Here is a 23,193-nt window from a genome sequence, read left to right as displayed (position 1 = left end):
TCTCCCAAATGGCTGATTGTCTCAGTGCTATTTGTTTTGTAGACAGGGAATTTAAGTGGGAATATCTGGCACGTGGCTTATTCAATGCCAGGCCTCTCTCTCTGTGGGCCTCAGCCTTGAAGACCATGACGTCCTATAGACGAACCTAACCCCCCACTAGGAAGCGCGCTTACATCTGCTTGGTGCAGGCAGTTGAGTAGGTGACAGAAGTGGATGGAATCTGAGGCAAAAATGCAGGGTGAGGCATCAGCTTCCACTTTTGCCTGTCACGGAGGAGCACAGCCGTCCCTGCACCTCCGGCCCTCCAGCCAGCTGCTCTCGGGCAGGAGGGGGCAGGAGGACGCCTGGAACCTTCTTGCTATTCCAGGGCTGCCTGCTCTTGCTCCTGTATCTTCCCACCACACAGGCCTCACCTGTACAAACGGTTTGTAGCAAGAGGAGCTGAAAGACTGCCCTCAGAAAATCCGGACGTTCACGAAGAACATGTTACTGCCTTCTCCAGACTTCCGTGCTGTATTTTTAGCTGTCATTCTCTTCGGAGAGCTGTTGTCTGTGGAAGGGCCTGCATATGGGGGGGTTCTTCCTTTTCCTGACAGCAGCAGCCTGGCATGGCCTTCACCTTTGTGCCCAGGCGCTCTGCCTGAGACAGCGCAGGGACCAGAGAGACACTGCAGGCCTCGGGGGAGCTCCGTGTCAGTGTAGAGCCAGACCCCAACCTGCTGTCAAGAGCCCTCGCTCAAGGTCGCCCCTGTCTTCACCCTTGCCGCCCTCATCAGATGCAGCCGTGTCTTCCCGAGGCAGGAGCCACCGCTTGGACAGGATTTGGGGTGTTCCTGAAGCCTCAGTATGACCAAGGCAGGTTTTCCCAGGATAGGTCTTCCCAGCACACGCCCCGCCCCACGCTCGACCCCTGGGAACCAATCCACTTCTACAAACAAAATCAGGAAAAACATTTGCTCTGCCCAATAATGCTGCTGAAGCCCTTTCATAGTACACAAGGCAATTTCCTAATTGATACATTTTCTAAGTCCAGGGTCATGTATGTCACTTTATTTTTTTTTATTTTTTTTTATAACCATATAATGCATTTTTAGCCCCATGGGTACAGGTGTGTGTATTGCCAGGTTTACACACTTCACAGCACTCACCATAGCACATACCCTCTCCAGTGTCCATAAGCCCACCCCCCTCTCCCGACCCCCCTCCCCCCAGCAACCCTCAGTTTGTTTTGTGAGATTAAGAGTCTCTTACGGTTTGTCTCCCTCCCGATCCCATCTTGTTTCATGTATTCTTTTTCTACCCCCCAAACCCTCCACATTGCATCTCCACTTCCTCATATCAGGGAGATCATATGATAGTTGTCTTTCTCCGATTGACTTATTTCGCTAAGCATAATACCCTCTAGTTCCATCCACATCATCACAAATGGCAAGATTTCATTTCTTTTGGTGGCTGCATAGTATTCCATCAAAATCCTTGAGGAGAACACAGGCAGCAACCTCTTCGACCTCAGCCGCAGCAGCTTCTTCCTAGGAACATCGCCAAAGGCGAGGGAAGCAAGGGCAAAAATGAACTATTGGGACTTCATCAAGATCAAAAGCTTTTGCACAGCAAAGGAAACAGTTAACAAAACCAAGACAACTGACAGAATGGAAGAAGATATTTGCAAACGACATATCAGATAAAGGGCTAGTATCCAAAATCTATAAAGAGCTTAGCAAACTCAACATCCAAAGAACAAGTAATCCAATCAAGAAATGGGCAGAAGACATGAACAGACATTTCTGCAAAGAAGACATCCAGATGGCCAACAGACACATGAAAAAGTGCTCCACATCACTCGGCATCAGGGAAATACAAATCAAAACCACAATGAGATATCACCTCACACCAGTCAGAATGGCTAAAATGAACAAGTCAGGAAATGACAGATGCTGGCGAGGATGCGGAGAAAGGGGAACCCTCCTACACTGTTAGTGGGAATGCAAGCTGGTGCAACCACTCTGGAAAACAGCATGGAGGTTCCTCAAAAAGTTGAAAATAGAGCTACCCTATGACCCAGCAATTGCACTACTGGGTATTTACCCTAAAGATACAAACGTAGTGATCTGAAGGGGCACGTGCACCCGAATGTTTATAGCAGCAATGTCCACGATAGCCAAACTATGGAAAGAACCTAGATGTCCATCAACAGATGAATGGATAAAGAAGATGTGGTATATATGTCATCTTTTAAAATAAATACAACTTTAAATTTATGTCTTTTTGGGGAGTGAATTATTCTATTTATTCTACATGTTTCCTTCCTTAACAGTGAGGTAATATTGGTCCATAACACTGTATCAGTGTCAGGTGTACACCGTAATAATTCACTTTGCATACCCTGCAGAGTGATGGTAAGTCTGGCCACCTCCAGTCACCATACTGAAGTTAACCGCTTCAACCATTTTGTCTGCAAAGCTCCTCTACAAAGCAGCTTGTCCTGTAGCATTGACTAGCATTGGAAAAATGGGAACACCATGTAGAGATACTCGTTCTGGTGCTCGGACACTCATGGAACAGATCTAGAACCCAGATGGAAGAGGAAGCCAAGAGATTTCCCTGGTTCTCCACTCATTTCAGAGCTGCGGGAAGAGAACATTGCTCCGAAGTTGTCACTTATGGCTACACCCCAACAGAAATCATGGTTGGAACTTCTGGTACTAAGTCACCATGCTCCCCAGATGAGTTACACTTAAAAAGCCATCTCTTTTCCTTACCCGTCACACCGTGGAGATGTCAGTTCCGATTTGTCCAGAACTTAAAATCGCTGGGAGACTCAACGACCCCTCTTTGGAACGGTTGGCTTAGGAGGCCGTGTTTTCCGGGGCTGCCCTCTGGCCTCACTCTCGTCTGCTGGCTTCATTTCCCTCCCCCTGCATGGAGCGAGTGCGGGTGTGCCCGCTGCCCGGTTCCAGCTGTTTCTCCCTGCTCCCCTGCAGGTACCGCCTGGCCGGCTTGCCGGGAGAACACCAGCAGCGCAACATCACCAGCCCGGAGGTCAACTACTGCCTGGTGACAGAGCTGATCATCTGGACGCAGTACGAGATCCAGGTGGCCGCCTACAATGGGGCGGGCCTGGGCGTCTTCAGCAGGGCCGTGACCGAATACACCCTCCAGGGAGGTAAGCTCGCTTTCCCGCACGGTTGCCGGTCTTTGCTGGGGAGCAGGACGTGCCGAATTTGCCCGCAGCGTGTTAGAAATAAAAGTAAAGGGCCTGCGCCTCTCGGGGTCAGTGAGAAAGGAATCACGTCACCCGGTCTCTGCTCCAACGCTGGAGAAGTACTATAGAAGGGACACAGATGACATTCTAGCTGCTTGCTTCTGGGTAATAAGGCCGGGAGGGGTCTCCACATACCCATCAACTGTCCATGTGCTCCCTGAAAGATTCATGCAGTCACCAGTTTCTAAATGGAACAGTGCTACGTTTCACAGTAAAGCTGGCCGTGGAGTCCCAGGTGATACTATGGACATTCTCCAAAGAGAGGGATTATTTAGAATTTTGTTTTTAGTAGTGTACTGTGATTATTGGTAAAGGAATTTGCAACTTGGTGCTTTTTTTTTTTTTTTTTGGTTTTCAGTTATACAAGCCAAACAATTTACTAAATTGGTAAAAACCCCTCCCAGCGCCCACCCTTCCCCAAAATGGCCAGGCAGAATGACATAAAGGCGGTGGGTCCTACCTTCATAGGCTCTGCCCCAACCCCAACATTTTAAGGCTGATCCCCGCACCACATTCTGGAGGACCTGGGTCTCAGCCGCAGGAAGGCTGGCGTTCAGAAACATTTCACTCTTGGTACACCCGCCAGAAATGGATGGACCCTGTCTTGGAGCGGCTGTGTGTGCGTTCAGCACCCCGATCCCGGTCGCGGGAAGCAGGTCCCCCACAAAATCAACAACTCCTTTCATTTGGCACTTCTAGCCGCTGCTGACTCACAGGTGTGAGTTTATTTGCTTCGGCATTTTTATTGCCACCAGGCCTTGACCTTTATCAAATGATAAGGTTTCTAACTGCCCCCTTCTCTCCCCAAATCATGCCAGAGACCTAATGTTCCTTGATATTACATACTGTTATCATCACCCCATATCGATTGGCTGTCCGTCATCATCTGTAAGTCCATAAAGCCTCCTTTATAAATGAAGCACAGTCATTTCTGCTTCCACACGGAAATATGTCACTGGCAGGAATAGTTAAAATGCAAGACAGCCAGGGAGGACCCGCTCATCCGCACGTGAGGCTTGATTACTCATGGGAAAATGGAGACAGCCGAGCACCTGGACAATTAATGTTTGCTTTAATTCGTCTACTTAATAACAATAAATTTGGAAATACTTAAAGTAATGAATATTGCTATTAACAATCCCCTATTGCTGTTAACGATGACTGCTTCATTTTGGTACTGGGATGTCTGAGTCCCGTGCTGGGCACAGGGAAGCACAGCTCCATCTCACTGAGAAGGGCTTGTGCCTTAGAGTTTGGCTTTGGCTCCGTTGGCACTGGGGAGCCATTGAAGGTTGAGAGCAGTGAGCGACAGGAGCAAAATGCCATATGAGGAGAATGAACCTGTTGGCGGCTGTGCAAGGGAACGGAGGCCACAGCAGCCCAGTGGCCATGGCGACTCCAGGCCCAAGGGCAGTGATGTGGCCATGAATGGATGGGTTCCTACAGCTCTGACACAGTCTGTGAGAAGGGTGGGCTGATATGTTTCTGGTCTGAGACACCAGGGCACAGGCCTAGGCAGAGGCGGCAGGGGGCAGGCTCCCACCTCTGGGTCGGATGATGGAGAGACTGACCAAGGATGCTTTTGCTAGGTGCGAGGATTTGCTTTCCTCTGCTAGGTGACAAATGGCTTCTCTTAGTTCTCTGCCCGAGTATGGCTCATACCGTCGTTCTTTTTTTAAACTCTTGATGAGCTGACATCCCTCGATGATGCCCTGGGTGTAATTTCCCCATCCGTATCTCAGCTTTTGCAGCTGGGTTGTCTTCCTTTAGTCTGGGCGTTGGAGGGCTGGTGCTGGAGCCCCGAGCCTGGAGCCCCTGCAGGTCTCGGGGCACCCAGGGGACATTTACATAATTCACATCTTCCTCCCTGCGGGCGTTGCTGCTTCTGGCGTGGCCACAGGAAACATGGGCATCTTTATCCTCCCTCTGGGGGGACACAGTCCTCTCCTTTACCCGTGTTTTAGACTCTTCCTGTGTGCTCACATGCCTGTAATATCCTGGGGGAAAGGACCCTGTGCTTCTTGAATGCAGTGGGTCCTTTCCTGCTGTTCCAGACGCTGCTGTACTTCCTCCTCCACCTGTCCCTTGGTCACCTGAGAGAGCTTCTCAGGCTTGTGACAGCCTCTGACCCTTCACCAGGAAGCGCCGTCCACCCTGGCCCTCCTCTGAGGGCCATGCCTGAGCCCCAGGGCAAATCAGGGCCAAGATGTTGTGGAGCACAGCTTCGGGATCCTGTCCCTTGGGTGTGGCTGAGGCGCTTGACTCGCATCAGGAGGGGTACCCGTGCAGGGAGACGGCCTGCCCCAGCATGCCACGTGCTCCTGCCGTGCCGGTCCAGTCCTGCTCGGTGGGAGAGTCCTGGTCAGCCACCTCACAGCTTGTAAATTGTGTCCCTCATCAGTGTTCCCACCCAAGACAGGACACATGTAAGAGAGGATTTAGACGCGCAGATGGGAAACACCGGGAAGTGGAGGCGGGGGACCTGGTCTGGAGCAGGGGCAGAATAAACCAGATAAAAAATGATCCGATTAAAAGGTGAGGCATTAGGAAGAAAAATGGCAACAGCAGGGGCCATGAATAATTTACGGAGATAATGATGGAAAGCACGGGTTTGTGAGCTGTCTTCCCACACACGAGCTCACTCACATCTGTCCAGAAACAGCCCTTTCTGGCTCGCCCATCAAGGCCTGACTCCACAGTTACTACTTATCTGCCTTCTAGAAGCACATCGCCTCTGTGAGCCGCAGGTTCCCCGTTGTAAAATTATACCCTGAAAGAGTGTGTGCCCTGGCTGCCTCACGGGCGGGTGTGAGAGAAGACACAGGCAAGGCCTTGAAAACCCTGAGCACCTACACAAATACCGAGTGGCTGCTGTTTGTCCCCGTTCCTCCTCCCAGGGCAATGCCCGGCATCTGCTTTGTATTTGAATGTCTCTGCAGTGACGGTTGTACTGAGAGAAGTGGGGTCAATCTCTCTGCAGATAGAGAAATCTCGAGGGGTGTGAGCACCTAGTGCGTGCCCAATGTCACATGATGGGCCACAGCCCTGAGAGTGGGGTAGACACCAGACACACTGTCCAATTTGGGGCAGTCTTGCCTGGGAGGGGAGACTAACATTTGTGATGAAAGAGCAAGACCTACCCACGAAACCAGCCTTGCTCGGGTGTGGTCGCTTCCCGTCTGTCCAAAAGATCGGTATGACAAGTGTGCGGCCAAGACTTGCCCGTCGAGAGACTCAGAGGAACCTGCCATCAACATGGAAAGGGACTTTATTGGGATCTACGTGGTGGGACTACAGCACAGGAGTTAGGGTTCCACTGTCCGTAGTGGTTGGAAATGGAGTCCAGCTGCAGGAAACAGACCCAGAGTAACAGCTGAAACACAACGGAGGGGTGTTTTTATTTCCTCCCATCACAAGTGGGGCTTGGGCTGCACAGGGTCTTACTGGCAGCTCCATGGTCCCCAGACAGTTGGGCTCCTTCTTTTTGCTTTGCCATCTTTAGTGTTTGCCTTGTGGCTGCAAGCTGGCTACTGGGATACCAGCTATCACGCCCACATTCTAGAAGGAGGAAGGCACAGTGTTACACCATGCAGCCAGCTATGTAAGTATGCTCCTCTTGGAAGAACTTTTTTAGAAGTTCCCTCTGCTGCTGACTATGCATACAATTCATGGGCTGTCTCTGTGCAGAAAAGCCTAGAAAGGTGCTCGTTTGGCTGGATACATTTCTGCCAGTTGCTAAGAAAGGAAGGGGGGACAGACAGCAGAGGGCAGCTACCAGTTTCTGCCTCGCATTCTACAGCGACTCCTGCTGAGGAGTGAAACGCAGAGGATATGCAATTTCTAGACATAAAATTGTGTGACCTCCTGTCTCACAGCCCGCTGCATGCAGAGGGCCTCAGGATCCTTGGAATCACCCACATAAAAATTAGCAGACACCAGCCACATGGCTCCTCGAGTCCTTGGCATTGGGGTCTCAGCTCATGGTCCATTTGGACACCAGCTCAACAAGCTTGTGGACACTGGGGGCCCCTCTCCATGGGCTTAGGGTGCCCCATGACTGTTAATGCCTCGTGTTGACAAAGCCTATAGGACTGAGCTGGCCCTTGCAGCTGGAAGGAGAATAATTTCAATGCCTGTATATTAGAGGGGAAGAGAATTACTCATAAAATTAATTATTTGTTCAGCCTAATTTGGAAAATTATTGGAACATATATGCACATAATTCTGGAGTCTGTCAGGACACCCTGGGAATAGCAGGAAGCACCCAGGCTTCTGGAAAAATAAAGCTTCCGTCCAGCCCACCTGATTTTGTCCTCCTCCCTTTAGCCAAGCGGCAAGCCTGATCCATCAGGGGAAATGAGATGTAATTTGTCCTGACTTTAATAAGCTCTTTGGATTTAGCTCCTCTGGAGAAAGCATCGGAACGCCAGAGAGAGCTGGTGTGGATCCTGCCACCATGAGGCGGTGTGTGACATAGTGGCTAGTCATTCTCAAAGAGAACTCAGAAACGTCCCAGCCTCGGCCTGGGAGACAGAGCCATGCACGCGCAGGTGTCCCTTGCTGGCACCCCCTGCAGACACGGAGCAGCGGACACGCATTGGCCCCAGGGGGGCAGGGGAGGCGCCTGCCTGCTGCTGGGCACACAGGTTGGCTCTTGAGTGCATTTACTGCACAGAAGCTCCCGAAAGACGATCAACAAGTCATCTGTGCCTGGAGATCAACACCATGGCCTTTCGATCCCTACTATTTGCCTGTCATATGGCCCATTTTTCTTTTTAATCCCATTTATCACTGAGATCTATTAAAAATGTCTGGTTTGTCGACTTGGGTTCTTCGCATTCTTGACATTGGCAAACATCTTGGACACGCGGGGGTTCTTTTTTTCAGATTTTATTGCAGGGGTTCTTTAATATCAACTTTCTCACCTTCCCCGACTCTTCATGCCCTTACCCCATCCACCATTCTGCCATTATCCTATCCACCAGTCCCCCTGAATAGATCTCAGCAGTGCCTCCCTGACCTTTTCTGCTCTAGGCATTTTAAAATGTGACATACTAACTTACAAATCGAGCAGCAAAACCCTAAGACACTGCCAGCCACGTGAAATTTCCAAGGGGGTAAGAGGAAAGGTCCCTCCGGCCACAGGAGCTGCAGCCTAAAGCCCTGCTCATGTGGGACCCGTTCATCAAACTTCCATCATGATTACCCAAAATGAAATGGAAAATAACTGAAATTGACTGAGGAATTTCTTTCAAGACGCTCTGGAAATCAATATGCTTTCAGTTGTGAGTGGAAAAGGCCATAGCATGTAAGTTCCGCTAATGAAACGCCCCGTATAATTACAAGCATTTTCTTACTGCCAATGTCGACGTCAGCAACTTCCCGATCATTTAGGAGAAGGAGAGCACTGCAGTCATTACAGCAACAAGGGGTCCAAATCCAACACTGACACAGTGTTTGGTTCCCCAAGTCAGGTTTTGTTAAAAGCGGTTCAGCTCCCCAGAAGAGCCTGGTGTAGATGTGCTGTGACTATGGGGTTCTCGGGAGAGCTTGAGCATGGAATCCTGCCGGAGCATAAATGTGAGAGACAACCGCAGCATCCTAAAATATGCCCGTGTAGAAGAGTGAACTTCATCCACTTCTTAACTGTGTTCACAAAGACGCAGATGTTGGTTTTTCTATAAAGGGTCCAAAGACAAATGATACTATAAATCATCATTTTAAGCACACCAAGGTTTTATTTTTTTTTCTGGTTTTATTTCTTTATCATTTTTCTTCCAGTAACAGGTATTTTTGTGCTGTAATGATTTATTCTGGTTTCAGAACATTACCTTCTAATGAAAGAGAAATACTTCATATTTAAAGAGAGATGGAAAAAACATTTGGTTATCCACATTTCTAAAACATTAGTAAAAGCTCCTAAGCGTTCACTTGGGCTTTGAAAGGTTTTCTAAAGTAAGGATTATAAATGAACACTCTGTTTGCAAGTTCCATTCGCATCTCCTCTTGGGAAATTCTCAATGTGGCATAAATGACATTGCACAAAAGATTTGTTTCTCAATCCTTAAGACTTTCTAGACCTCGGGCTTTGCCTACAGAATAGGATAATGCTGCAGGTTCTCCCAGAATTACCTACAACATTAAGTAAGAACTGTACAAAATGATGTGAGATGTTCCATCAGGAATGGGCTCCATTCAGTCTTCGAGAATTTCCAGGGAAGGAAAGGAAAGGATAGGAAACTAGAATTCGGGAGGAAGCCACTCTATACGGGTTTTTGTTGTCATATGCTATGCGCGTACACACCACGCCTCGCCTTGGTCATCCCCCGACAGTCGTGGGAGAGAGGCGTCACTGCCCCTAATTCACAGAGAAAAATGGGAGCTCCGAGAGGTAACTAACTTGTCCAAAGTCACGTAGCTGGAAAATGCTGGAATTTGTGCTCTGTGTGTATCAAACATGGACAGAAATTACTTCCAGATTTCCAGTGCAGCTTGAATATAGAATAGAGAGAAGCAGGATCTCACCTTACTTCCATTCACACAGCAGCTGGGTTTGCAGGAATTTGTGGTCATTTCGGATGGCAGTCTACAACAGGAAGTCTATTTGACATTGAAACCCAGTACACACACACAAATACACATACACACAAACACACACAGCTAAAACAACAGAGTCACAGCCCAATAGCCACCCTTACACAGTGTGAAGTTCTTCGATATTTTCTATCCTATTTCATTCTCCCATGAACGCTGGCTGTGGCCACTAAATGGATTTCCCGGTCTGCTAATGCAGTTGTGACCTACAATTTAAAGAACACTGAATTCAAGCAATACAGGGCACTTGGTTCAGCGGATCTTGCGTCCGTCTCAGAAGAGGCTCCCGCTGGCCTGTAGGACGCATCAGGGTCCGCAAAGAGGACACCACTGAAGCCCACGATAAAAGACCAGACAAGGGTCTGAGTGGGGGCATGAGCGGGGTGATTGTCTTGGGCACAGTGCTAAGATCTGGGGGCTGGAGGAGCTTGCAGTACCTGGGTCTGTGCAGATGACCTCATGAGTGAGGGGAGACTCCCCAGGGTACGACTTGACCTTCAGCTACTGCTGAAAGACACAAGGAACAATCAAACCAGTCTTAAATTGTTGCGACAAGCATTTTGTTTTGTCCCACAGACTGGTCTTCCCTACAAGCCTGGGAACTCTTCGAGGGTGGGGGCTGTGTCCGATTTTTTTATTGGTATCTGTGTCCCCAAACCCAAGCACAGTGCCTGATATGAAAATAAACAAGGTGTAAGTAGAGGCCGGACTAAAGACAGATGCTTCTCGTTTCTTCCTCAGTTTCCAAGGCTGTGCCAATTTCATCTCCATATTCAGCATGATGCCCTCCTTTCCCTCCTGCTCCTTTTTGTCTCAGAATCTCAAAGGAAAGGCCAGTGCCTGCCTTCTCTGCCCCCACGCACTGCCCCTCCCTGGCCTAAAAACTGGTCACAAAAGTTTTCTCCTCAGTGCCTGGCCAAAAAAATCGGGGAAAATAAGTTCAGAAAGGGCCACGCAACGCTTCTAAAGTTTTAAAGTATTAAAGTGTTTTTTTATTCAGGCCATTAAAAAAAGATACTTGAGCTTATTTGTCCAAGATTTGTTATGCTAATAATATGCTAGGAATGTTTAATGCTGTGGGAACATTCAGGTGTATCAACACCGCGAGAACCATAACAACACAAGAGCTCATCCACAGCCTGTAACGATCTGGAATTAACGATAACACCCGACACACAAATCATAATATATACATCCAGGAAGTGATGTGGAGCCAGTAATTCTTCCAAATAACGAGCTGGCTTCTCCCCTCTTTGAAAGGCAGAGACGTTTAATTCCTTAGGATCACCTGGAGAACTGGATGCCCATGAATCCCCACTATGCTCCGGATAGACACTGCAATCCTTAATACGTGAAATCATCTACTTTAAGCCTAATGAAAAACAGACATAAAGACCTGAGTGCCCCTGCGCCACCCGGGGTGGGGGGCCCCTCCAGGACCTGTGGTCCAGCCCGCGTCCATCCCCATCACACAGATCCGAAGTGAAGAGACCGTTTCCCAGGCAAGGTGGTCCCTGAACGGCCCCATGCCAGGCTGCCCCCCAGGGCCCTTGAGAGCCACAAGAGATTAACTCTTTCTGCAGCAGCGCGCAAGACTTTCCGGGTTTATCTGCAACAGATAAGGCCCAGCTCCTTTACTAGATGAAAACCGTGTGGGGCAAAGCACCGTCATTTCATTCCGTGCTCAGTTCAGCTGATTCTTTAGCATTGTCGGGGGCTGCCCCGCGCCGTTAGCCTGGGTTTGCCCCCATCTGATGGGGGTTAGAAGTGGGGTGCAGAAGGCAAGCATTGTCCTAGCACAGAGGCCTGGATGCCCACAACCCCTGCCCCGGGAGGCCCCGTGAATTCCCACAGTGTCACCCAGTTCACTTTGCCTGATGTGTTGTAAACCTCCACAATGTCGGATAGCCCCGTGGTCCACACCACTTCCTTTAGATTAACAATGACCGTAAACTGATTCTGCCGCTTACACAGACTGAATCATGAATGAATGGTAACGACAGGCTAGAATTTACTCAAGGGTGTTGCACATAAGCTTTTACAGAATCTGGACAACATCGTTGAAGAACTTGTCTGAGACACAGTCTTTCAGCCGCAGAGAACAGTCCAGGAAAGGTGCTCACCTGGCATCATCTCAGATCCTCTGGGTTGTAAATAATAATATACGTTCCTGGCAGAAAGAGGGGGCAAGAGGCACATGGGCATGGTGAACCTGGACCCACAGCAGCTGTGACCACAATCTCAATCTCCCTGTAGAGACCACACTTTTCCAAATCAAGGCAGATCACAATCCCATGGAGTCGGGTCTCGGCTGGATGCCGCTTAGAGCCCTGAGCTCAGCTCCAGGTCCCTCACCAAGGGAAAAACCAAGGCTTCTGGGAGGAGGACAGCCAGTAGAGTGGGCAGTGCTCCCTAAATCCTGCTATACGGGAGAGACAGAGAAACAGGATGCTGGTCTGGCCAGTAGGAGTAAAGCCTAACTGGACATTTTTGTGGTTTTTCAAATAGTCTAATATGTGCGAGGTACAGTTTACCCAGGAGACCAATGGAGGTCACTGGGCACATGTCATAGAAGGCGAGGTTTGAGTGGAGAATAAGGAAAAGCCCCTTTACTGGGCAGAGCAGAGGTGCAGGGTGATCTCAAGAGCAGGAACACCATGTCTGAGAAGCTCCGAGACGCTGTGCCCATAGGAGCTGACGGGCCACCTGTCTGGTGCTGCAGGTGAACCCCGTGGCCTCGGGGGGCCCTTGCATTTCCTCCTCTGCTCTGCACACCTCGATCTGTACTAGCAGCAGCGTGCCTGGTTGGGCATTGGCCTCAGTGACACTTTCTCAGAGGAAGCATTCTGTATCAGAGCTCTGGTTATTGTAATGTCATAGAACAGGACCATGATGTTGTTGTAGAACATGGACTTAAGTCTGTGTCCATGCCTTTTAGGCACACACCCAGGCAATAACTTGCCAACCACATTTGCACCTGGTAATTCCTGTCTCCTCCATAGAGTCTTCCTGAGGGAAATCTGTGTTGACCTTCCAAGTAGCACTTATGCATGGGATTACAAACGTCTGCTTACCCCACTAGACACTAAACTCCCATGAAGGCAGGGACCACAAACCCATATTCACCATGTAAGCACCAAGGAAGGATCTGACCTGATCATAGTAGGCCCTGATACGCATATGCAAACATGGCACACACACACACACACACACACACACACCATTGCACACAGATGCATGCACACACACACATTTGTATACACATATGCACACCCATACAGACGTATACACACACATATGGACTCACACATTGGCATGCCCTCACCAGAGATAAACCTGGCTTCTCTGTGCGTAAATGAGAATCTGAAGCCAAAATAACAAGTCTTCCAGCACATTATAATAATCCTTCTATATCCAGCTGGTGTGTTTCTCTGGATCATCAGCTTGTGGGATCACATCACATTGTTTCCAGGGAGGGAAGGATGCAAGTTCACGAGCTCATTGCCATATCGCCCATGGCAGGGAACCAATAGATTGTATCGAAAAAGAGGACTTCAGGGCTATGTAAACATGTTAGTGTGTGCGTATATTAGAACAAAAATACAAACCTTCCCAGTTACCAAAACATACCAAAGAAAAGAGAAAATTAAACAGACCACACAGTGAAGCATACACACGTACATGCATGCACAGAGACATAGCAATAAGCATGTGTATAATTATAACATGTATGTAACATGTGTGTATGTAATGTGTGTATGCAATATACAGAACTGAAGACAAATTTATTGATTCTATAAATAAATGTAATATATAATATATATAATATAATAATACAATAATATATATAACATAACATATAATATATAGAGATTCTATAAATAAATGTAAAATATAATAAATAATTGTAATGGACTTTAATTAGCCTATAAAAATTAAAAAGATTTCCAGATTGGCTGGCAAAGCAAAATCTAATGTGACACCCTAGACACGAGATACCCTAAAGGAAGGGACTTAGAAAGACAAAAAGTAAAAAGATGTAGAAAAGGTATACAGACAAACAGGAATAAAAGAAAGCAGGTGACATACTCTTGATTTCGGACCCATAGATCCAAATATAAAACAAAATTTTAAAAGACAAAGGAGAGCATGTTTTAATGCCAGAAGCCGCAGTTCACTGTGAAGTAACCCCATTCATTCGTGGATCTAGGAACACAGCAGTGGCCTACACGAGGCAGAAACTGTATGGGACGCAAAGAGAACAGAGAGACGCTAACGAAAGGAGATGTTGACGTGTCTCTCAGCCCCAGGCAGACGTGGACAGAGAGTGAGATCAGCCACAGCTGCCATACCTAAATGACACGATAAACAAGGTAGAACTTAGGTATCAACTGTGAACCCTGGCAAGAGAAAATACACCTTGTTCTACAAAGGGATGGGGAGCATTTATGAAAATCAAGCATGTCTTGGGCCACAAAAAATCCCAGACTATTCCAGAGAATACAAAGATCGTATCAAGGAAGGCAAGTTACAAACTAGTGTTTCACTTTATGAATATTGGTGCAAAAATGTCTCCAAAATCATCAAACAAAACTCAACAGCCTGTGAAAAAGTACTAGATCATCTCCAAGTGGGGTTTAATCCAAGAATGCGGTTTGGACATTTGACAATATTCGACACTCCTCCGTAGTAAAAAGGTGTCATAAAATAGGAATTCATACATATTTACTCAGTCTGATAAAGGGCATAGGTGCCTCAGCCCCCGAGGCCATTTTCTTCATTCACTTAATGAGGCAGCACGGCCAGTGCTCCTGCTAACGAGGACCGATGGGCTGCCCACACTCTCCACTTTCGAATATCGCAGGGAGATTGTGCGCCAAAGCAGTGGACAGGATAAAGCAATCAGAGGCACTAGGGCTGAAAAGGAAGTACTAAAATTATCCTGCAGACAATAAGTTCATAAATCATAAATAAATAAAATTAACCTGCAGACAATACAATTTGATATCTGGAAACTCTGAAAGAGCCCCCTGGAGAAACTACTGTCACCGATAGGAGAATTTATCAAACTAGCCCGTTCCAAAATCAACACAGGAAAACAGGAGACTCCATAAACACGAAAAAAACACAGCAAGAAGCTATAATCTGAGAGAAGACCCCACTTATAATAGCAGAAAGCATTAGAAAGGAAACAAAAAGAAAGAAATCTGGGGGTGAAATTAATAAGAAATGGCTGACTACGAACATTCCTGAAAGTCATACAAATAGACACAAACAAACAGAGAGTTTCATCGTGTACTTGGGCGAGAAGACCCACTGTCACAGTGATTGTGGTGCTCCCAACCTTAATGTAGAAATGCCCCACGGTCTCAAAAAAAAATAGTATCAGAATGTTTTTTCTCACTAGAGAAGTTCACTTTCAAAGTTCATCCAAAAGAAGATGAACAAGCCAGGGAAATCCTGAGCAGGAAAAGCAGCAAGGATGGACTCGTCCTTTAGGAATGAAAATATATTACCAAGCTCTGTAATTAAAAGAGTATAGTATTGGTGCAGGAGGGGAAGTTGAATGAACAGAGTGGGAAATCTAGAAATGGACTGTTAGACCTGGAAATTCAATACATGATAAAAGTGGCATCTTGCATGTCTAATCAAAGACAGACTTTTTTTTTTTTTTTAAGATTTTGTTTATTTGATAGAGATCACAAGTAGGTAGAGAGGCAGGCAGAGAGGGGGGTGAAGCAGGCTCCCCGAGGAGCAGAGAGCCTGATGCGGGGCTCGATCCCAGGACCCTGAGGTCATGACCCAAGCCAAAGGCAGAGGCCTAACCCACTGAACCACTCAGGTGCCACAAAGGCAGACTTTCTGATAAATAGCACTGAAGTGAGTGGATTCCTCTGTGGGAAAAGATGAAGCTGGAGCCATGCCCGACACCATATTCAAGGATGTATTCCAAATGGGTCAGAGAAATCCATATTAAAAACTTGGAATATTACTCAGCCATCAGAAAGCATGAATACCCAACATTTGCATCAACATGGATGGGACTGGAGGAGATTATGCCAAGTGAAATAAGTCAAACAGAGAAAGACAATTATCATATGGTTTCACTTATTTGTGGAACATAAGGAATAGCATGGAGGTCATTAGGGGAAGGAAGGGAAAATTGAAGGGGGGAATCAGAGGGGGAGATGAACCATGAGAGACTATGGACTCCGGGAAACAAATGGAGGGTTTCAGAGGTGAGGGGAGTGGGGGGATGGGTGAGCCTGGCAATGGGTATTAAGGAGGGCACCGATGGCAATGAGCACTGGGTGTTATACGCAAACAATGATTCATTGAACACTACACCAACAACTAACGATGTACTATATGGTGACTACATAACATAATTTTAAAAATTATTAAAAAACTAAAAAATAAAAATAAAAACATGAAGTACTAGAGAAAAAAAAAACAGCAAATTCCATTATAACCTGGAAGTGGGGAAAACTTTTCTTTTAAACTCTAGAATAAATGAAAAGAATTGATGAATTTGACTGCATAAAATGTTTAAATAGATGAAATTATTCTGTATACAAAAAAAAAGCAAGGGGGGAAGAAAAACAGCAAATTATATCCCACACAAGTTGTTATTAGCTGTATATTAAGCTCTACTTTAAGAGTTTCTAAAATAGAGAAGAAAAAAGACCTGTAAGCAAGAGAGAGAAGTCAAGAAATAAGAGAATTAACAGAAGTGCAAATGACCCTTAGCCACACGAAAAGAAGCTCACTTTTGCCAGAATAAGAGGAGCACAAAGAGAAACTACACAGAGACACCGTTTCTCACCTATCATTTTGGCAGAAGTGTGAAAATTTGACAGTATTTCATGATAAGGCTTGAAACAGGCACGCTCGCTCCCTGCTGCTGGGAAGGCAACACGACACAAACAGAGGTAGGTCCGGCAGCAGAGGGCAGCGGATGCCGCCTTTCGCGGGAGGACGTCCGACGAGGAACAGGTCTCCGACGAGGAACAGGTCTGCGTGGTCTCAAAGCATCTCCCCCAAAATGCATACAACTGACAGGGAGAAAGGGGTAACTCTATGGAGGGGAAACCTGGCAGCGGGGGTTTCATCCCCAGCAATGGGACGGATCAAAATCGTGCACCAGAAAGAGGACGCCACCAAAGAAGAGAGCACCAGCTCTGTGCTCCTCCTGGCTAAGACACGTGGCCGGAGCCTCGATGAGAAGAAACACCAGACACAGATCGGGGCCCAGACTACACAGCTGATTAGCCTGGAATACCCCGAAATGCCCAGGCCCTGAAAGTCGAGGAAGAATTGAGCAACTGCTCCAGGTTGAAGACTGAAGAGTCACGAAATTGAAAGCAGCGCGGGATGGCCGGGCTCCTTACGGGAGAAGCAGGAGAAATTGTGGGTTAGAGGCAGTCCTGACGTTCTGGTTTCTGTGGCTCCATGTGGTCAGGTGGTGAATGTCCTCGTTTCTAGGAATTACATGCCATGGATTTTGGGGGGTGAGGGGCGTAACTTGGTAGCTCACCATCAAACAGTTTCGAAAAAAAGTCTTCATGTAATTTCAGATTCTTTGTAAGTTTCACATATTTCAAAATGAAAATTATCTGTCTCATTTTAAAATACTACTAATTCTTTTTCACGTTCTACCCAAAACTGGAGAACTTCTGATGTCGCTAACTGGCAAGACTAATTGGCAAGACCATCTATCCCCCGACCTGTGGGAACTACTTCAATGAGACACATGTCATCAAATGGGAAGGCCCATCCAGGAGACTGTCCAGCACAGCCGTGGAGGTTCCATGAGAACCAGACCTACCAAAATGTCCATCCCACAGTCCTAGCGGGACAAAGCTTGGCTCATAAACCATCATACAGCTGTCAGGAAGGAACTCGGGCATTCCTAGAACAGCCCCTGGGGGAAAAGGGGAACACAAACAGAAATCAGGCTTCTCATCAACTTTGGGCCCATGTATCTATTTGATCTGTTTTTGAAACTAAATTAACTCTAAAACATTTAGAAAAGAAATTCTAGAGGCACCCGCATGGCTCAGTCAGTTAAGCATCTCCCTTCAGCTCAGGTCATGATCTCAGGGTCCTGGGATGGAGTCCAAATTTGGGCTCCCTGCCCCGCAGGGAGTCTGCTTCTCCCTTTCACTGTCCCTCTGTGCTTTCCATCTCTCTCTCGCTCTCGCAAATAAATAAACAAAATCTTTAAAAAAAAAAAAAAGTTCTAAAAAATGAAAGGCAATTTAAAAAAAAAAAAACGAGTATGCGCGTATTTCAAATTGGTAGCATAACCAAACAGAAAGAGATTACTTCAAGTCTCTTTAAACCATGGTCATTTGACAGTGTGTCCCCAGCAGGATATAATCCAAGCATAAAAACAAAAACCAGAGGGGGAAAAAACGGCTAAAACTGTTTTCAGCAGTCACGTGGTGGTGGCAGTGGTGGGTTTCCATTTTAAGGCAAATTGCAAGAGAGTTAGGAGGTAAAGCAAGTATTATGTTGATGTTATTGGGAACTGAGATTTTTGCCAGAGTTGAGACTCTGAATTTGAATTAATAGTATGATGACTTTATCTGAAAAAAAACAAAGAGAAATTTTTAAAAAGGTCTAGAAATTGGACCAACCCAGGAGCACTGAGCTTCCAAGGAACCACAAAAATAAACCACAAAAATAAAAAATAAAAATAAAAATAAATCTCGGTTAAGTAAATGGATGATTCCAGGCCAGGTCTCTGGCAAGTAATGCGTAAGAGAAGCCTGCGAGATCTTGACCTCTGAAAAAGCAAAGAGACCATTGAACGCCAGTGAGGGTTTGTCAGAAAGACTCATGCCCACCTAGAGAGGCTCCCACTAGTTAAAGTTGGGAACCTGTGAAAATCAACGCTAGTAATAATTGCAATAAAGTGAAATGCTTCAAATACATTTCAGCCCATGGATTCATAACAGTATTGTTTTTAAGACTCATTGGTCACCTTTGGAGAACGTTAACAGAAACTATTATATGCTGAATTTGTGTAAACCTTCCCAATCATAACTCTCAAGATCTATAGTGAGATACTTGACCTTGATTGGTGAACGCGTCAGGGCCTTAGTATCTGGTTTTATTCTTTAGACGGCCCCGTTCAGACTGCATGCAGGCTTTTAACCTCTTCAAATACGTGGAAGTTACCACTGACAAGAAAGTAATTGTGCAAGTAGCTGGTCACATGTTTGAAGATTATTTACTACCTTTTCCCCGGTTAGGAGAAACCTCTTCCTTGCCGTTAACCGGAATGCAGATAATTCAGCCTCCTTAAATGGTACTTTACGGGTATAATGTTCCCCTAGGTTAACAGCTTTTCCTTTTATTTCCTTGACAGACATAATGTTGAATGTTTTTTTGTGATGAGGGGAATGGATTGGATTCTGAGCAAATGTTTTTCATAGCAAGTATTTCAAAATAATGGGTGTTTCTATGAATCTACACAGGTGCTGTTGTCAGTCTTAATATTTTGCCTTCAGAGTTCAAACAGTGACTCCTTAGAATTATAAAATCCATCCTCTTACCACGAGTGCACAGTTAACTCCATAGCCAAGCTGAGTTTCTGCTTTTACCCTCTTTGGGTCAGGATGCTTCCACGAGGTCTTGGCAATTCTCTACCATGTCCACTCGGGTGCTCAGAAATATCAGTTAGTGGGGCACCTGGGTGGCTCCGTCAGTTAAGCATCTGCCTTCGGTTCAGGTCGTGATCCCAGGGTCCTGGGATTGAGCCCCACATCCCAGGTCCCTGCTCAGCATCGAGTCTACTTCTCCCTCTCCCTCTGCCCCTGCCCCCGTCCACTTGTGTGCTCTCTCTCGCTCTCTCTGCTCGCTCTCAAATAGATAAATAATATTTAAAAAAAGAATGTCAGTTAACTAAGCCACCGTTAGTACCAATAACGCCTGCTTCCACAAATCTTCATCGTGACACCCAGTCTCCAAAACCGATAACAAAAGTGAACAATACAGTTCACACATCCTTGGGAGGTTCTGCTTTCCAACAGTCCATAGGCTTCCATCTGAATTGAAATAGGAAACGGGGTGCGGGGGGACACCTGGGGCGGCTCAGTCAATTAAGCAACCGACTCTTGATTTCGGGCCAGGTCATGATCTCAGCGTCCTGGGATCAAGCCCCAGATCCAGCTCGGCGCTCAGCAGGGGAGTCAGCTTATGGATTCTCTCCCTCTCCCCCTCCCCCTCCCCTCTCTCTAAAATAAATAAATCTTTAAAAAAAAAAAAAGAAAGAAAGAAATAGGAAACAAAATTCCCATTTTCGAGTGATGCTATCAGAAGACCAACAGCTGGCACGTCAGGTGGCCCAGAGACACGCTTAGTCCAGATCATTATTTTCCAAAAAGTCTGCATCACGGGCCGATGAATACTGGTGGTTCTAACCTTACCTGACATGTAGCATTATCTTCAGTCCCTCAAAAGAAATCCTTTGTCAAAAGGGATGCCTTTCTTTTCTTTTCTTTCTTTTTTTTTTTTGTCTTTCACAAAACCGCAACAAAAAAAAAGGTCTTGGATATTACTAGATTTACCATTCCGATAGCATCATTTAATGAGGAGTCTGAGGCCACAGTCCACCTCTTACTGAAGAGAACTTCTCTGTGAATAAAACAATGGACTTCTTATATCTGAGGCTTTTCGGACTGAATGTGGCAGTAAAATCTTCATACCATGCTGTTCGCTTTGGTATGCAAAACTTATGACTCTGTTCTTTGACGCCTTGTTTATTCCCAACATCCATTTAGCATTTGGCCATTTCATCCTTCCTAGCGTGTCTGGAGTGGGGTCTGCTGCGGTGCCCCCAACCCGATCAGTTGCTCTGGGGGGCCTGCCTGCCCTCCCCCAGCGCTGGAACAGGGCCTTCTCAGGGCTCACTGCTGTGACTCCCCCGCCAAGAACTGCCCGTTGCCTCCCCCAGGGCCCCCTACCCTGCCACAGGCGTCTGTGGCTAACGGTGCTGCTGTGGACGTGGGAAAATCCAGTCCCTCGGCCTCAGGTGAGGACACCTAGAAGGGCTCAGCCGAGGCCTTGCCAGCCGGCCTCTCACAGAGCATCTTCTCCTGAGCTCTCCTGGCCTCCCCACTTCCTTCTGGGGGCATCTCCAGAACCCCCGGAGAGCTGATACAGGAAATGCTTCACAAGCAGGAGGCTCAGTCTCACACAGGTGTGCATTTTTACACATAAGGAATGTTCTCAGCATTTCTTTTGAGAGTGAATCAGAACGTCATGCTTCAATAACCTTCCCACTAAGTTTATCCCTGCACCGTCTGATGTGTCGTCCACACAGCTCCCCACCACGTTCCCCAGAAGGGGTTCCTGTCCTGTCTCCCGTGCCCACCGGCCCCAGGCGTGTCGCCGACAGCTTCTGCTCTGTCCGGCAACGTGGAGGATTCTGCAACAGCGAGAGGAGCTTTGGCCTTAGCTCTCAGGAGCCGGTCATTGTAGCCTCTTGCCCTCGACCTGATACGGTTGTAACCAAACTCGTAAATACCCCTCCTTCCTATTTTGTAGCTGCAGCCAATTTCCCACTTCTAGTCTTTTCTGGATAGGATCAGGGCTGGCGTGATCTGCCTGGGATCCTTGCTCACTTCATCCCCTTCCTTTGCCATCAAAGACTGACTTCGGGCTTGAAGAAGATGATCTGAGCACACAGACCTCAGTCTCAGATCATCGCCTTGACATTCCCCGAGTAGAAAATTCTTTTATTCTCTGACGTGGTGTACCTGATGACTCCTTCTATTTTTGAGTTTTTTGAGAGAAAGTGAGCACAAGCGGCGGGATTGCGGGGGGTGGGGGGGGCGCAGAAGGAGAGGGAGAAGCAGACTCCCTGCTAAGCAGAGAGTCTGATGCAGAACTCGATCCTAGGACCCTGGGATCATGACCTGAGTCAAAGGCAGACATTTAACCAACTGAGCCACCCAGGCGTCCCCAGTGGCTCCCTTTAATCAGAATGTTGTTCATTATGTCTCTATAAATACAAAATAGTATCAATAATATAGACATAAATAATTTTAATAAGTATTTATATATTTAAATATAAAGTACCTACAGTGGACTGTGGGCCTCAATGACTTCAGAAATCAACTTTTCAAAAAGTTTGTTTGAATGCATTTTTTTAAATTAACATATAAGGTATTATTTACCCCAGGGGTACAGGTCTGTGAATCATCAGGCTTGGACATTTCATAGCACTCAGCATAGCACATACCCTCCCCCATGTCCATCACCCAGACACCCTCTCCCTACTCCCCCACCCCCCTGCAACCCTCAGTTTGTGTCATGAGATTAAGAGGGTCCTATGGTTTGTCTTCCTCCTGATCCCATCTTGTTTCATTTTTTCCCCTCCCTACCCACCACAATCCCCTGCCCTGCCTCTCAAATTCCTCATATTAGAGAGATCATATGATAATTGTCTTTTCCTGATCGACTTATTTCGCTCAGCATAATACTGTCTAGTTCCATCCACGTCATTGCAAATAGCAAGATTTCATTTCCCTTGATGACTACATGGTATTCCATTGTATATATAGACCACATTTTCTTTATCCATTCATCTATTGATGGACATCTAGGTTCTTTCCATAGTTTGGCTATTGTGGACATTGCTACTATAAACATTCAGGTGCACATGGCCCTTCGGATCCCTACATTTGTATCTTTAGAGTAAATACCCAGAAGTGCGATTGCTGGGTCATAGGGTAGCTCTATTTTCAACTTTTTGAGGAACCTCCATTCTGTTTTCCAAAGTGGCTGCACCAGCTTGCATTTCCACCAACAGTGCAGGAGGGTTCCCCTTTCTCCATGTCCTCGCCAACACCTGTCATTTCCCGACTTGTTAATTTTGGCCATTCTGACCGGTGTGAGGTGGTATCTCACTGTGGTTTTGATTTGTGTTTCCCTGATGCCGAGTGATGTTGAGCGCTTTCTCATGTGTCTGTTGGCCATTTGGATGTTTTCTTTGCCGAAATGTCTGTTCATGTCTTCCACCCATTTCTTGATTGGATTATTTGTTCTTTGGGTGCTGTATGCATTCTTAAGAAATTTTGCAGATGAATTTTTTGAGTGAAAACCTGAAATTTTGAAAACTTCATGACCTATAAATATTAATTATGTACTCTCTGATCCCAAATATTTCAAAAAGTCAATTATTTGAAGCTATAAAACTCTGTAGTCCTCTTTAATGAGTTGATTTATTTAGGTAGCTTATTACTTTAAAACATTTTTATATTTCTGACACCCAGGATTCGTGTTGAAATCCATCAAAAATCAGATCTTGCTGAATTTACATGACT

The 23,193-nt window shown here is 46.5% G+C and overlaps 1 protein-coding gene across 1 annotated transcript in view; it reads left to right on the top strand.

The window, feature by feature from the left end:
• Nucleotides 1-23,193, top strand: part of SDK1 (sidekick cell adhesion molecule 1) — a 230,773-nt gene that overhangs the window by 54,854 nt on the left and 152,726 nt on the right. The window contains exon 12 of the mRNA XM_032872773.1: nucleotides 2,982-3,163. Coding sequence (XP_032728664.1) covers nucleotides 2,982-3,163 — 182 coding nt within the window. The remainder of the gene's footprint in view (nucleotides 1-2,981; nucleotides 3,164-23,193) is intronic.

This window comes from Lontra canadensis, unplaced genomic scaffold (genome assembly GCF_010015895.1).
Source record: "Lontra canadensis isolate GAN:19392208 unplaced genomic scaffold, GSC_riverotter_1.0 scaffold45, whole genome shotgun sequence".
Taxonomy (NCBI): Eukaryota; Metazoa; Chordata; class Mammalia; order Carnivora; family Mustelidae; genus Lontra; species Lontra canadensis.
Note: the sequence above shows the minus strand (reverse complement) of the source record. Positions and strands in the feature narration are given on the sequence as shown.